Source organism: Barbatula barbatula (genome assembly GCF_947034865.1).
Source record: "Barbatula barbatula genome assembly, chromosome: 2".
Taxonomy (NCBI): Eukaryota; Metazoa; Chordata; class Actinopteri; order Cypriniformes; family Nemacheilidae; genus Barbatula; species Barbatula barbatula.
In genome coordinates this window covers 23,494,940-23,511,060 of record NC_136767.1, presented here as the reverse complement: position 1 = coordinate 23,511,060, position 16,121 = coordinate 23,494,940, and the positions used below count along the sequence as shown (strand labels likewise).

Here is a 16,121-nt window from a genome sequence, read left to right as displayed (position 1 = left end):
AGCCTACTTCTTTTCAGGCACAGCAATTTGCAAACTAAGTATTCATCATTTATAATAACTCAAAGCTTACCAAAATGAAAGAAACAGTTGTACATCTATAACCAAATCTATTATATTCTAAAGGCTTTTTAAAGGTTGTTATTTTAATAACTAGCCAGAAGAAATCCTGATTTGAAACTTCAATGTATTTTGGGGATTGTTTTCTGATTTAGCAACTGTTCAGACTGCCCTGCCAACTTTAAAACAAAAAGTACTTTTTTTCCATTTGTTTGCCAATACATTTAAATATAAATGTACTTTTAAAATTGACTCTAAAGATAAAAAGCACCCACTTTTGCCTCTTCATTACACACACAAACATTTTATTTCTCAGTCAAACACTCCTTCACAGCATAGCTGTTTCTTATTCTGAAGACTGTGACCTTCGGAGGTCACGTTTGTCGGCTGCATATGTCATCAAGGCTGTCTGCTAAAAAAGAAATCAATACATTTTAAAGAGAGATTACACTCTTTACAAGTATTACAGTAAATGTTAATTTTTTATCAGTTGCTTTCCTGAAATTAAATTAGGTGATTCATTGATATTTTTAAATAATTTACTATTACAAAACAGTGTTTTATACGTATGCATTTTTAATGGTAAATTTATAAAATTTGTAATCATTCACATTTTCATGACTGTCATTTATAAATTTGTAACTTAAATTATAAATGTAATATACATTTGTAATTTATATGTAAACACATGATTTTGTAAATACTATTAGAGTCCAGGAGAAATTTTAAATTACAATTCAAATTTAGCGCTCATTGTAAATCTGAGTGTTTCATTCTCTTTCAAAAATGAATTTGCCCTTATAATCTTCAGGTAAGATCTGAAAATGCACTTGTGCCCTCTAGTGACTATCCATCTCAAGTTGGACGGCATCCGTAAACTCCTCCCCTTCAACTTTGCAGTTAAAAAACGCAAGCAATGTCCACAATTTCAAGTGTCAAAATCCGGTAGTAAAATGATCGCAACTTCCGGTTTACAGGGACTTTATTAATATTGTTATTAATATTTTGCGTGTTGGGGAGTAACTAGTTGAATGTAACAGTGTTATGCAATTGAATATATACCAAACATCACTTGTCTTTTTCCCTCATCAATAACAGTGGAAATGTAAAACAGTTTTTTGTAGCCAGACCTTTAAGGTATATTGACTTTAAAAAATAACCCACTCTGAGATACATTCACAGAGTTAAAAATATGACACCCACCCCTGATCTTCCTACATTTATGGTTATTGATTCTGAAATGGTGCACAGTTCTCTGACCCAGAGATCCACTCTGTTGTCTTGACAAGCACTGTACAGCCCTTCAAAAGTGTATCCAAATCCGTATAGAACGCATGCTATTGACAGCATGGATCGCGATGTGTCAGAAATCACACATACAGTATATACACGAGTGAACACACCCTTTCATGGCTGCTGAAATACCATCTACGCTTGTTAACAAATGCATCATGTTATGGGCGCTAATTACAAGGCATATTACCCACTTAATGAGCATAACAAGCTTCATTATTCCTGCTGCCGTTGAAGGGGTACATACATACCTCCCTCTGTCCTTCAAAGTGTCTGGAAGAATTACGAAGAGTCCAAAATCTCAATTTCTTACTCATCTGCTAGAATGCCAAATCCAAGTTAAGAGTTAAAAATGATCAAAGGAGCAGATAACCATAACGAACACGCGCGCGCACACACACACACACACACACACACACATTAAAATTCAATAGCACACTATGTTAATTTAGATTTCAGGATCACTTCTCTCCCTGACCCTTCGAAAACAGGCAGAATAGTGAATCTCTTTATGTTCTCCTTTTTCTCTCCCTCTATTTCTCTTAAACTCGGGCTTGGCATCAGACCAGACAGTCAGAAGCGTATCCTGCAGGGAGCTGTGAATTAATGTCCCCTTTTCTCCTTTTATCTCTCTCCACCCTGAATCAAAGATTTCATTGAATCATGAAGTGCAACTCGCTCACATTTTGGTCTAGACTCAAACGCGTTTTGAGCTTCAACTTCATATGTACCGACACACAGAAATGCACACATACAGTATAGTTCAATGTGAGACCCAGAGGAACGTTTTATTGCTCCTTCATATGTAATGGAGTTATCAATTTAGTCTCAGATGTATCTCATTGCTGCCCAGCTGCAAGTTAATATTATAACATCTTGGATGTTTTTTCCTATGGGTTGGAAAGCTACATATTGTCAAAGAGTGTTTATAAGAGTGCAAGTATTGATTTGCATCTGATTATAAATCCTTTAAGATGTTCATTAAACTTCTTTAATATGAGCCATTGACAAGCATGCCATAGTTCAGCTATGAGTGATTTTAGGGCCAATTCTTTTTGCCTAATAAAATCATGAAGCGGTGTAATAGATTCACTTCAATGCAGGAACTCAACTAATACAGAACTGTTCAACCAACCCAGTGTGCGGTTTTGGGGTATGGAACACCAATGTAGAAATAAACAGTTATTACAACATTAGAAGAAAGGCGCACATTAAAACACAGAAGCAATATCTCCTTCCCATAATGACCAACACAATCTACCAAGAACAGTGCAAATTTGTACAGGGTTTAAGGTTTTTGGGGCGTATATCTTATTGGGGCGTAAATCTTGTTGCGCGATTCAATTAAATACCTCCCATAAAAGGAGGAAACTCCTACAAATGCATATGCAATAAGTTTAAAACAGCCGTGTCCAGGACCTTTCTGCGCAAATATTTACTGCGTGTCTTTAGTAAATACTGACAGTAGTTCTTTACGCCAAAAGACGTGATTGTGCTGCCGCAAGCTGACCTGAAATCTGGCCCCAAGACTTTTATTAATGACTATATGATCCACATAACTCACACTGTGCATACAAAAAGCAATACAAAACCAAACAAACTTTGTAGGTTTGCCATGAACTCCAAAAATGTTTACTTAAAACCTAAAGTGAACATTTATTAACAAGATATTTATGTTGCATATCATGTAGACCTGCTCACATAATCATTTTTAACTGAACGTCAATTCCCGACTCAAGGTCTTTTACCAAATTCATTCACCTCTCTCCACCCTGTGCTTTCTTGTCCTTTCATATTTACTCTCCTATCAAATAAAGGCATGAACATGCCCTCAAAATATAACTAAAAATATATACATATATTCCTAACCTTACCCTTACACATACAGTATATGTCAACAATTGCCGTGCTCCAATTGGTTCCCTCATTAGACATCTTTTGTAGAAGCAGTCACACATAATTTCTGAGTGATTGTGTCTGAAAATATGCTTAATATAGATGCTAAATAGTATTGTTTAAATTACAATAATATTAATGGAATAATTACATTTATCAATTTACAGAGCCTGAAAGATTCAACCCTAACCATATATTTACTTGTAATTGTTTGTCAAAACCGCACCATTTCTCTTTTGAAAATACAATAACTTTTCAAAGAACCTTGTTATTTTATACTACCTTTACATTTAGCTTTTTATTTTGAGTTGTTTACTGGCTCGCTGCGTGAAGCCCTGGGCCTTTGGAGGTTGAAGCAAGCTGAATACCGCACTAAAGAGATCATAGTCAAGGAAGATGCTGGTATGCTGCAGGGATCAATACTGCATCGCTCTGAGTTTCTATGTGTATAAAGAGATATTGATTATAAAAACATTCTGTATATTGAGATTAATTGAATCAACAGCGAGCCAAAGTCAAGCCACAGTCTACTGCACAGAACTGTCAAGACTCGTGTATGAATGACAAATATAAGCGTTACTGATACATTTTGCAGAATTAACAGAGAACCGTCACAGAGATGTTATAGGATTAGTTCTGTTCTTCTGCTATTATTTACTCACTCGAGAGTTGTGGCAAACCTCTGCTTTCTTTCCTCCGTGATGCACAAAAGGAGAATTTTCTACTGGTCCTTATCCTCCATGCAATTACATTGAATGGGGATTAAAGTTTTCAAGTTTCAAAATGGTGCACGGAGAACAACATTAGTAAATATAGCGCTGGAATCTGAGATGTCTGAAGTCATGTGATGGGAAAGGCTGGAAAACACTGATTAAATTGTTAATTTCGGATTATCGTTCCCTCTTACGACTTCGAACGGATCTTTGAATTAAAGAGGGAGAAGAAGAATCATTCAGACCAGTATTGTGAATTGGATTAACAGAGTCATTATATGTTCAACCCAGAAGAACAATTTGGAAAATGCTGCTTCTGTTTTTCATTACACAGTCTCACAACTCAGAGGAAATCTTAAACTTAAATTTATGTCCAGTCACTGTATGGCTTCATAACATTTTGTTAGTTTGGTACCAAGAAGCACATTTTATTTTATATTTGCTGTGTATCAAAATGTGTGATGAGTATTAATGTATTATACTGGATTTTTTTTATACAATCAGTTTGATATATACAATCAAAAGTTTTTTTCATTCGCAGGTATGGGCTTTTCCTTAAATAATGTCTTCATAAATGAAGCATGTTAAAGGTCTGGAGTTGATCCTACGTGTGCTGTTTGCCTTTGGAAGCTGTTGCTGTGAACCCACATCATAGGGTTGTAGGAGATCTCCATGGAAGTGAAACAGACCATAGTTAGATTTAAAAAACGCAACAAATCCATCAGAAAGATGCCAGTAACATTAACACCGGCCAAATCAACAATTTGGTAAATTCTGAGAAGAACACAACACACCGCTGATCTTAGCAACAAAACAATCCTGGGCGTCCATATGAAACTGTGGATGATGACATTATCCTCTCCATGATAAAGAAAAACACCTTCACAACATCCAGACAAGTGAAGAAGACTCTTCAAGAGGTAAAGATGTTAATGTCTGTCAATCAAAACAATCAAGAGAATACAAGGAAAAATACAGAGCGTTCACAACAAGATGCAAAAGTTTCAAGAATAGGATGGGTAGATTAGACTACTTAAATAACCGAACAATCTCTAAAAAGCATTTTTATCAAATTAATTTCAGCCAGCATAAGACTACAAAGAACAAAAGTTATAGAGAAGGCTTGGAATATCACATGATATGAGCAGACAACATATTCAGTAAAATAGTGTTCAGGCAGTGTGATTCCATATGCATGCATGACTTCATCCGACACTGGGTCACTGGTGTTTTTTGGTGATGTAACAGAAGACAGAAGCATCAGGATTCATTCTTCACTTGTCTGGACGTTGTGAGGGTATTTTTCCTTATCATGGAGAGGATAATGTTATCATCGACCATTGTTGATTTGTCCTGGTCTTAATGTTTCTGGCATCTTTCTGATGTATTTGTCGTGTTTTTAAAACTAACTTTGGTCTGTTTCATTGGCATTAAATTATTTATGAAGAAGCCCATACCTGAGAATAAAACAGCTTTTGATTCAACTTTCCAATTATATTTGGTCCCTTGAAAAAGATGGAGCTTCATATTAAAGAGCTGTAATTCTGTAAAGCCTTCAACTAATCTGGATGTGAATCCACTCTAAATAAAGCTGACAGTGTGCACTTAGAAACAATGTCCATTATAATACTGTAACTCGAATACATTTTGATGCACAGTTAAAATAAAATAATTGTGCTTCTGTCCAAATATTTATGGACCTAACTGTATGTATATATCTTTATACACACATTGAAAAAGGTCTTTATGGTTTTGTGACCATATAATGGAAGTCAATGGGAACCAATGTTTGGGAACCACTGCCCCCCAAAATATTGTCTTTAGTGTTCTTCAGAAGAAAGAAAGTCATACATGTTTGGAATGACATAAGGAAATTAAATGAATAAAAAATTTTGGGTAAACTATCCCTTTAATATATTGAATATAATCATGTGGACTGCCAAAATTACAGTTTTATGGTGCTTTTGCGAGCAACCATCACAATTCTTGGAAATGCTCCTTTCCGGCTTTGCAGAAGAAAGAAAACCGCACAGGTCCGGACTCCGTGAGGACGAATAAATGATGACAGAACTTTCATTTTTGGCCGAACTATCCCTTTAATACTTTTATTGCGGTGTATTTGTATGGAGCTCCTCATACTCTGAGAACACAGAAGGTCGGATTGCAGTTATTGAAGTGCTCAGCATTTCGGTCAGAGCCTCTTACAGATAATAGACTTCAGTGGAAACACTTTAACAAAGCGAGAATGGCTATTCTACCCCTAAAAACACAAAGGAAGGCTTTTTTCCGTCAGTTTCGTGGGAAAAATTACATATTGATCGTTGAAGCGTGTGTAAAAGGCTTAAATCAGTTTTTAATGCGATTTACCATTAAGACCTGATCCGAAACACTGCTTTCACTTCCTCTATCTTACCAGAACAGTCTGAAATCAAAGCACAAACACACATAAAACACACACACATTCCTGCTCTGGGATTCTTATGAATTCTATCCTCAGGGGTTTACAAGTAAGTGGAGGCTTTTAACTGCGACAGTTGAGTGACTGAGTTTCTGTGAGCGAGTGAATGAGTCAGTGAGAGAGAAAGAGAGCACAATGAGCCTTGAAGGATAAGAGAACATACGTGTCTGTTAGCCACACCCCCATCTGTCCATCAGGTTGACTGACAGGATTAAAGAGACACTGGCAGTGATGGATAGGCGGGACTAATAGCCGCTCCGCCTGATTTAGCAAAGAGGGAAGACATCTTCCATTCGTGCCTCTGAAAAATGCCACTATTTTTCTCTTTCCGCCTCCAATAACCACTCTCACCTATCTCTCTTGTCACATTCTCTCTATGTGACTTCAGAAACTGAGGCTTTTTCCAAAATGCGTTGTTTTTGGTGTGCCCAACTCAAATCTGTTTAGCTGCATGCATGGCAGCCCATTAGAACGAAAAGGAGGAGAGCTTTCAGGTGCCCAACCACTTAGAGGTGGGGGGCAAAAGAGATGGATGGCTGCCACCACCGATCGCCAGAGGCAAGAATAATCCTGTTCTCCATCTCTTTCTCAAAAATTGCTTCGTTTATGACGCTTGAGATATTTCAGTAAAAAATTAAAAGTCTTTCTTTATTTGCTCGTCCTCAAGTCATTCCAAACCTGTATGACTTTCTTTTTGTTCAATAGAACACAAAAGAAGATATTTTGAAGAATGTTGCTAACCAAACAACATTGGCCCCCATTGACTTCCATTGTAGGCAGACATTTCTCAAAATATCTCAAATACAGATGACATGAGGGTGAATAAATTATGACAGATTTTAAAGTCATTACTATCTTAATTCACAGGATGTTGGCTTCACATTCTGAACACATGATCAGATATCACCATTTGCAAAAATGACAAACCAAGCTGTGTGCAAACACATGTGCGTGTCGGATTCTCACCCCTAGGATTGCTGAGAGCCGCTTCAGTGGCTTTGCCTCCGTCTCCACACTGGTTCGGATGGAAGGGTGTGCACTGTTCCCCGCTGCCAGCCACCACCTCCACGTTCCTGCTGAGATCCTTGGGCTCAGTCAGAGTCTTAAGGCGGTACAGCTTCCCGCTGCTGGTGTCCGACAGGTAGAGCGACTCGCGCACAGGATCCATAGACAAGTAATACTTATGAGCAGGACTGGAGCTGTGAGAGGGAGAGTCTGTATGACAAGGCTTGGCAACACATACTGGCAACATCCTTGTACTGAAACCTCTTTATAGTCTAAATCCATACAAAAAATAACCACACGCACAAGGTTGGAGTAAAAACCCTCCAGGTGTCAGTGCCTTACACACGTCTCAATCATTCTGAACTCAAGTCCTGATCAAACCTTCCACCCCTCCAGCGCATCAGACCCCCGACAGTCCATAATCTTCTCTTCCTGCTTTCTGCCATCCTGTCTTGCCTTTAGAGCAAATCTACCTGCTGCCTGTTTTTCATTATTCCTGAGGCGGAACAAAACTAGAGTCTTCCGAAAAGAGTCCCGGCCAAAATATGCGAGTGCTTTTGTCTTCCGACATCAGAAAAATGTTCTTCGCCAATTGTTTACAAAAAGGCAGGTGCTTGTGTGTTGCGCTCGCTCAGATGGAGCACAACACATCCTCTTGCGCATCACCTGTGGATTATGAGTCGTGCTGGGCTTCGAAAAATATGAGTCAACTGCTCTGACATTTATGGCAGGTTGACTCTCATTTTTAGGTGTGAAGACCGCAACATTTGTATAGTTTTGGTAGGGGCTAGATAAAGCTTTGGTTACCAATTACCAAGGTCATGAGATGCAGAAAATCTGTATCTTTAGACTTTGAATGAAACTTTACATAAACATTCATGAATGTAAATTAGCTTATGTGGGTGATGCAGGTTCAAGAATTTAAGATCACATTCCCAATATCTAACTGCACTTATATCCTGTCTACTCTTCAGCTTATATCCAATAAGTGGCAAAAAAGTCCCACCCCAAACTCTCTGTGTTTACAGACAGATTGACGAAATGGAAAATGTTAATACCACATGTTTTTTGAAGCCGTTTAATCAGACCTCGGTTTGATCAGAAGCTCTATCTCCAAAAGTCGGCTGAAGGTAGGATTTCCCCCTTGCTGTGGGATGTAATACTGTGTGCAAACACGCGCGCACACACACAAAGATAAAGGATTACAGTATGCTTGTCTGTGTTAGTCTGTAGGGCAGAGGTCTATACCACACTCTAACTTCCTCTCTGTGGGGGGCGCCGTTTTTAAATTCACATGAAACGGGGAAGATCTAGCCGATAAGCGGGAGACTGCGGCGTGACGCTGGCGGCGCTTTGCTGAGAAAAGCCGTGAGTGTTCAATCCATCGACCGGAAAAACACCTTGGATGACCACACACCGAAGATTACAAGAAATGGTAGCCACCGTGTGACACACACACATATGAATTCAGATAATAATACTAGTAAACATGACTGGTAAGAAAAAAAACATTTTCAAAAACTAAGTAATGATTCAAATATCAAAGAAATACAAACAAGCAAACTATGAAATAAAGAATGTGAAAATGGCAATTTAAAGGAGTTGTTCACCCAAAAATGAAAATTCTGTCATAATTTTCTCAAACCTGTATGACTTTCTCACGCATAACTCAAAAGTAGATATTTTGAAGAATGTTGTTAACAGCCCCCCATTCACTTTCATTGGTTTCAATAGAAGTGAATGGGGGGCTGTGCTGTTTTGTTACCAACATTTTTCAAAATATCTTGTGTGTTCTGAAGAAGAAAGAAGCTAATACAGGTTTGAAACGACGGGCGTCATTAAAAACCTTTAATTTTGAAGATGAACTACTTCTTTAAATCATCAGAGAAAATGCAAGTGCAGTTTTAGGAATATGACAGGCATTCATTTCAACTAATATTTATTAGAAGATAAAAAAAAATGTTGTCTTACTAACAGACTAAATTTGAAGATTGGACCGCAGTCATCTAAACAACAAAACGTGTCCAAGTTTACAGTACCTGAATTCACCCTCTTTGTAGCTTGTAGAAATATTTGTGTTTGGAGAATTAAAGTGATGCAACTTTGATGAGATATTTTGCAATACGCTGAATATATTATCATTCTTATAATGCAAAAAAAGTTATTTAAAAAAGATCTGATTCAAATCACTTGTTTACAGCGACTTGCTATAGGGACTGCTTTAGTCTTTAACTGTGTTCTTTTGCATTTCACACACTTGAGACATGAGTCACTTAAAGCTCTGCTTCCTCCAAGGTTGATGCATGAATGGATGGGTATTCTGAATAAAAACGTTGAATCCAAGCCTGGATACAACAGTGTATTGACAGATGAAAGACATTACGGTGCAAATTCTGAAAAGGAACGTACCTGTGCCTTATGTCACGATTTCTGGATATGCAGGACGAGGAAAAAGTAAAAACAGAGTTAAACATTATGAATATTACAGTTATAAAAGCATTTTTGTCCTTTTTAAAGGTGCTGTAAGTACATTTTTAATTACAAATAACACCACAATTGTCTTTGTGACAGCACTAGACTCTATAAACAGCAAAAAATATTTAACATTTATTTAGCCATTTAGAAGACTTTGAGGCCTGTTGATCATTTTGTGTATTTACACGGCAGCCCATATATGGAAATCAGGAAGTCAATCCATCGGGTTAACACTATGTTCAGCTTCATAAGCAGTTGTCATTCATTAGTTTGTTATGTAACTAAGCAAATTTGCTAACGTTGCATATGAAAATTTTGAAACCACTGAGATGACACTGCTTCATCTATGTGTAGGGCGGGGTTTTGGGAGGAGGGGTGTGTCTAATATAGTGGCAAGTTAGACAGCTAAAACCCCTTTCAGCATCTTTAAATATTTCATAAAGATAAAAATGGTTCAATAGCATGCACTAAAGTCACAGAAGGAAACTGTATTGATTTGTGATCAGAACCACCTTGAATCCATTAAATGAAAATAAAAATGAATAAAATAATAACTTCTGTATAATACACATTAAATTAAATTGTTAGCAGACCTGAGCTCTAAGATGCTGATGGTGAATCCGTTGGGCAGAATCCTGCGGATGTAGTTGAAATCGCCAACGTACAAGCTTCCATCAGAACCGCAGGCCAGAGCGATGGGTGCAAACAATTTCTGCTTGGCGGCCGGGCCATTGCAGTTTGGACACGGGATCGCACGGACCACCCCTGTGCCCATCACTGTTGATATGACAAGGGGCTGCTGGGAAATAAACACATTCTCTCCATTACCTTTATGAAGGATACCTGCAGGAGAGAAAAGGAGAGAGTATTAGATTGAAGCTTTTATTTATTGATAATGAAATGTGGCTGTGCTAAAGGACCTTGTAGAAACATAAACCGAGGAAAGAAATGACACAAACCGGCATCTAGCGAGCCCACGGGAACAACAATGATTCACTGATCGGGAAGAAGGATGTTAGATTTAAATGCGCTGGGCTTTTATCTTGTTGTTGCCACTTTGAAGGTCATGGGTTCTTAGCCTATTTTTTAGACTATTTTCGTCAGCAATTCAGTAAATAAAAGGTTGTGTTACAATGATCATGAAACCATAACATTTATGTGGATAGATTTGATCTTTGACCACAGTCACCAAAACAAGGTTTAATTCAGTAGGGAAGTGGACACGATAATGTTACGTTACCCAAGCACAGTCTTTGGAGATGTAATGTGTGTGTGTGTGAGAAGTAATTACTCACCACTCTCCAGGTTAAGGATGTGGTGTTGATTCAGTGTCCATCCCCCCAGGTTGGAGGGCATCAGCTCAAAGCCCTGCAGCTGAGCGGCTCTCTTCTCCCAAAGCACAACGTCTGGACAGGATTCATACTCGTATCCGACAGAGACTGTGATATTAATCCACACACAAACACACACACAAAAGCGAAGAAATGACTTTAAGGCTTTAAGATACTATAAGGCATCACTATCATCAAAGTCCAAATCAGACAAACCATAATCGGATAAACAAACAGATATTTAATTATAAAATCATTTTAGACTGAAAGATTTATCTTTTTTACAAATGCATGAATTACACAATATGGCCAGTAATTACACTCATTAGGCGAGTAAACCCCAGAAGATTATCGCAAAACAATTTGCGTAATATGACAATTTAGCTACATTAGAAAATGAGCAAATAATTTATCCTTCAAAGTATTTTGCTTATAAAATAAGGAATAAGTAAGGACACTATATAATCATATATAAATACAGGGCAACAAAATGTTTTAACCAATTAATCTTTGCAGTCGCTGTGATCACCATATAAAGATCAGTCACAAATGAGTTTATAGAGATTTCCGAGGCGGATGTCAGGTAGAAATTCATGGTTGCAACGGGTTATATTTATATAATTATATTTATATACTATATGTACAGTACAAATGTTAAAAAAAATGAAAGCATCTTTGAGGTCTAAATGCACCTCAATGTAAGATCAGAAGGAAGCGCAATGTGATATATGATTGCGGCAGAGTGTGGGATGTGAGTATTGCTCAATGGGATATCTGAATGCAGCTCAATGGGAAATCTGAAAGCAGCTCAATGCGATATCTACATGCTCAATGTATAGACTGATGTTATCATGCTGGCTCATTGTTTTACGCCATACAAGCGCACACAATACCTTCTTGATGATAATTACTTCTTGAATCCTTTCTATGACTGTGAGAACCTTTACCGTGTTGTTTAATGGGAGTTTCAGGATCTGAACATTTGACCAGTGAGAAGCGAGCAGAACAGCTACTGTATACGCTGGTAAATGATTTTTGCTTCAGTTACAGTAGTGTTGCCATGGTGTTAAAGTGAATATAATTATGCAATTTAAAATAGCAACGCTTGAGCTGTAGCCAACAAAAACACGGTTAAAGTGTTGAATATTAATTATTCCCTGATCATTATATTTGCCTATTCGCAGGTCAGTGATCATGAGTCAAACCAATGTTTTGATTTAGTATGTTAGTATCTATTTATTATATGTCAAAATGTAGTTTTGGCCACCACTACATGAATGTGCGGATACACTCAATTCTAAAACGATAAACAATACTTACATCACACATTTCTTTATTATGAGGACAGTCAATTCATTTAAATTACCAGTTGAGAACTGGAGTTTATTTCAATCCAAATGGCCAGTAATGACTTATTCTTTTGCCATTATCCAGTAGGTGTGCGTATTGCTCTAAGTGAACCGAACGCTACAAGTTGAGCGCAAGATGAAGGATTCAGGCTCTCTGCAGCTCTTATTGCTGTCATTGTGATGGACCTCAATGTAATGGATAGATACAGGAACAAAAAAATGAGAATGGCAGAGCTTTTACAATATAGTGAAATAAACATTCAAATTAAACCTGAACGAGTGTTTGGTATAATTATTTACTGTAAATACAATTTCATGACTGCTCATGTGAAATCTGTATAATTGTGTGAAAGGTACGGCTGTGTCATACGAATAATTGACCTATTGCTAAGCCCCTCCCCTCAAACGCAGATGAGCCAAGTGCAGCTGAGCATCAGTTGCAAGGGGACTGGTGTCGTGCCGAGAAATGCACCCCTGCCAGATTATGCATCCCCTTCAATAACCTGGCTGTCCGATTGGCTAATTCTAACCCCTCTCCTAACACCCGATCCTCACTCTAACCATTGTGGGGAGGTGGGGTGCATTATCTGGCAGGGGTGCATTTCTTGGTATTATACTGGTGTTCTGTCTATTGTCCTACCCTGTCAGATTTGAATACAATATAAACCACATCGACACAATGAACAGCTATGGTGATTTTACAATGCAAAATACCCTGTCAGATTATCCTACCAGCATAAAAGAAACATGTAGGATTCATTTACAGCTCAATACCCTATCAAATTGTACTACCAGTATTAAATAAATATGTAGAATAAAGTAAACGGTAAAGTCAGCGAGTCCAACATGCAAACCTAAATAGCAAACTGTTCTCAGGTCATGTTCATTGCAGGTAAAAAAAACACAAATCGACGAAAGTCTACGTGTCAGTCCCTCGCTATAGTAAAATGGTCAAATGTAAATGTATTTAATCTTACCCTGTGGTACATGAACAGTATTGTCATTTGCGATCATGACGACCGGCTTCTCCCATTTCTGTAAACCCTCACACACACACACACACACACACACACACAAACCCTCACCCTGTGTCTGCACCAGCCCTGTGACCTGCTGTCCATAGATGTCAGTTTTATTCCAGGAGAAAACATATATGAGATTTGGAGCTGCAGGAAATGATTTGAGAAGCTGTCGACCCTGGACTGCCACGGACAGATGGACTTTGGCCAGGCCCGGCGGGAGGATGGAGTGGGTCAGAACCACCCTCAGGAGAGAGCGATAGCCCGGAGCTCTGGAAGAGAGGTAGCTTAACTTCAGAATTGTACCGGGGATAACCACTTCCTCTTGGACCGCCTACAGAGAGAAAGAGAGAGGTGCAGGAGAAAAAACACGGGGGGGGGGGGTTGGGTGTGTGAAAGCACATTGTGAGAGAAATTAATTGTACTTTCGTACAGAACAAAAACACAGCCAATGATGACTATGATGTTGCCAAATAAACCGTTTATAAACACTTATATGCTGTTTGCTTTGAGACCGAGTGGATGAACATTTTCACTGAGCTCGCTGCAATCCATTCTGGGATTGCATTCAAACAAGCTCAATGAAGGACACATGCTGGGATCCAGTAGGACAACAAGAATTGAATTCAGAGTGTGTCTGAAATGCCTGAAAACGTGCCTTCATTTTGGAAGCATGTCCGTCTTGAAAAATGTAGAATGCATCTTATGTTTATTAAGAAAAGATGTGGCAGGTACCTGTAACTCGGGTAAGACACTCCCTCTGTCTTCGCAGTCAGCGGCGAATCGCGGCAGAGGGGCAGAGAGAACGATGGCGTGTGGGCTAATAAGGTTTTTCAGGTCACAGACAGGCAGTTTGGATTCAGTTCGTTCCATAAACACACGGTCCAGAACGATGAACTGGTTCCAGGGAAGCCAGACAGATCGAATCTGGGACAAAAATGGGGCTCGCTGGAACAATAGAGTGACGGAGATTCCGCCCACTGCCAGAAGATCAAAGCTAGAGAAAACACACACAAAACAAACACATTTAGAAAAGATTTACACATTTATAATACAGTTAAAAACTAATAAAAATAATGAAAATACACTATATATTTATATTAGTAAATAGAAACTAATATATAACATACATGTACAGTATATGTATATACATATAGCAGACACATACAGTGTCTACTTCAGGGTTTTTTTAACTTTTTGACTCCGAATGCCCCCCAATGTATTTAACAATATTTAAAGGCCTCCCTCCCACTCACTATTTTTACCCAGCAAAATATTTTAGATCTTATAACTCACCAGAATATTTGTTATGCATTATAATAACGGCCAAGAACACTATCTTGTTTTTTAAAAATGTATATTTGTATATATATAATACAAATCATTATTATTCATCTTGAGGCCCCCTGTTGAGAACCACTGGTCCATGTGTGCATGTGAGTTTGCTTTGTACAGTACTCAAAGTCTGTTTTACCTGCCGTCCTGTCGGCTAAGCGTGTATCCATATTCAGGGTTATGCTGGAACGTGACGTTCACCCCAACTAGAGGAGTTCCGTCTGAGGCCAAAACCTGACCTCGGATTACACACACTCGACTACAAACAGGAGAGAGAGAAGGCAGGAAAGGTAAGCGAGAGCAAGTGGGAGAGAGAGAGAACAAGGATCCAACAGGAGAGATCGAAGCAGTCTCTTTTCAGTAATCAGAGAAAAATACAATACATGCCTGAATCGATTGCAAACTTCCTTAAACTAGATGGCAAAAATCATTTAGGGAGATTATTTCGGGAGCCATGCACACAGCTCAGCAGTTAGCTGTTTATCATCTTATCAGAGTCCTATTAAACGTTCACTAAACGTTGGTTTATCTGCGCATAGATACAGTTACATACTGTACCATAAATTATTGTTTATTGTATTGAGTCTGTCAATTGATCTTGTCCGTTTAGTGTGATTAATTACTAAAGCAATAATAATGAGATAAATCGTGCCCTCTGACCCATATGTATCATGGTATTTTCCTACCATCCGATCAGTTCAGGCTGCAAGATACAAGGCCCAACAACAGACAGCATGTGCTCAAAAACAGTGAAATGGAGCATAACAGAATAAATATAAATTGCAGATTTTCTCATGTGTTAAAAACAGCGAAATGGAAAATAACAGAATTAACAAGCTGAAAAAAGCAAGACAGCTACCAAAGATGAGTAAGCATAGATCAACAACTGAAAAAAATGTTATAACCTCTTTTGAAAATGAACACAAAATACGGACCTAAACCTGACAATCATGTAAATAAAGCTAGGTCCAGTTTACTAAAATGTCGTCACGTTTTTTGCTTTGTAGAAAAGTTTGTCCGTTTAAGTCAACTGTAGAAACAACATGGCGAATTGCATGTAAGGGGACCTGTTGTGTATGTAGATAGAAATAACTCATTCTAAGGTAACAAAAGCAAAACGCTTCATTATGTACGGTCTTTATACACCTCTGAACACATAGCTATGTATATTATATTTCATTTCTGACAAT

At 38.1% G+C, this 16,121-nt stretch overlaps 1 protein-coding gene across 1 annotated transcript in view; it reads right to left on the bottom strand.

The window, feature by feature from the left end:
- Positions 1-16,121, bottom strand: part of tenm1 (teneurin transmembrane protein 1) — a 129,142-nt gene that overhangs the window by 21,117 nt on the left and 91,904 nt on the right. The window contains exons 16-22 of the mRNA XM_079474600.1: positions 15,071-15,190; positions 14,332-14,593; positions 13,663-13,930; positions 11,193-11,336; positions 10,491-10,740; positions 9,832-9,852; positions 7,384-7,616 (exon numbers count right to left, since the gene is read on the bottom strand). Of these exons, the coding sequence (XP_079330726.1) occupies positions 7,384-7,616; positions 9,832-9,852; positions 10,491-10,740; positions 11,193-11,336; positions 13,663-13,930; positions 14,332-14,593; positions 15,071-15,190 (1,298 nt within the window). The remainder of the gene's footprint in view (positions 1-7,383; positions 7,617-9,831; positions 9,853-10,490; positions 10,741-11,192; positions 11,337-13,662; positions 13,931-14,331; positions 14,594-15,070; positions 15,191-16,121) is intronic.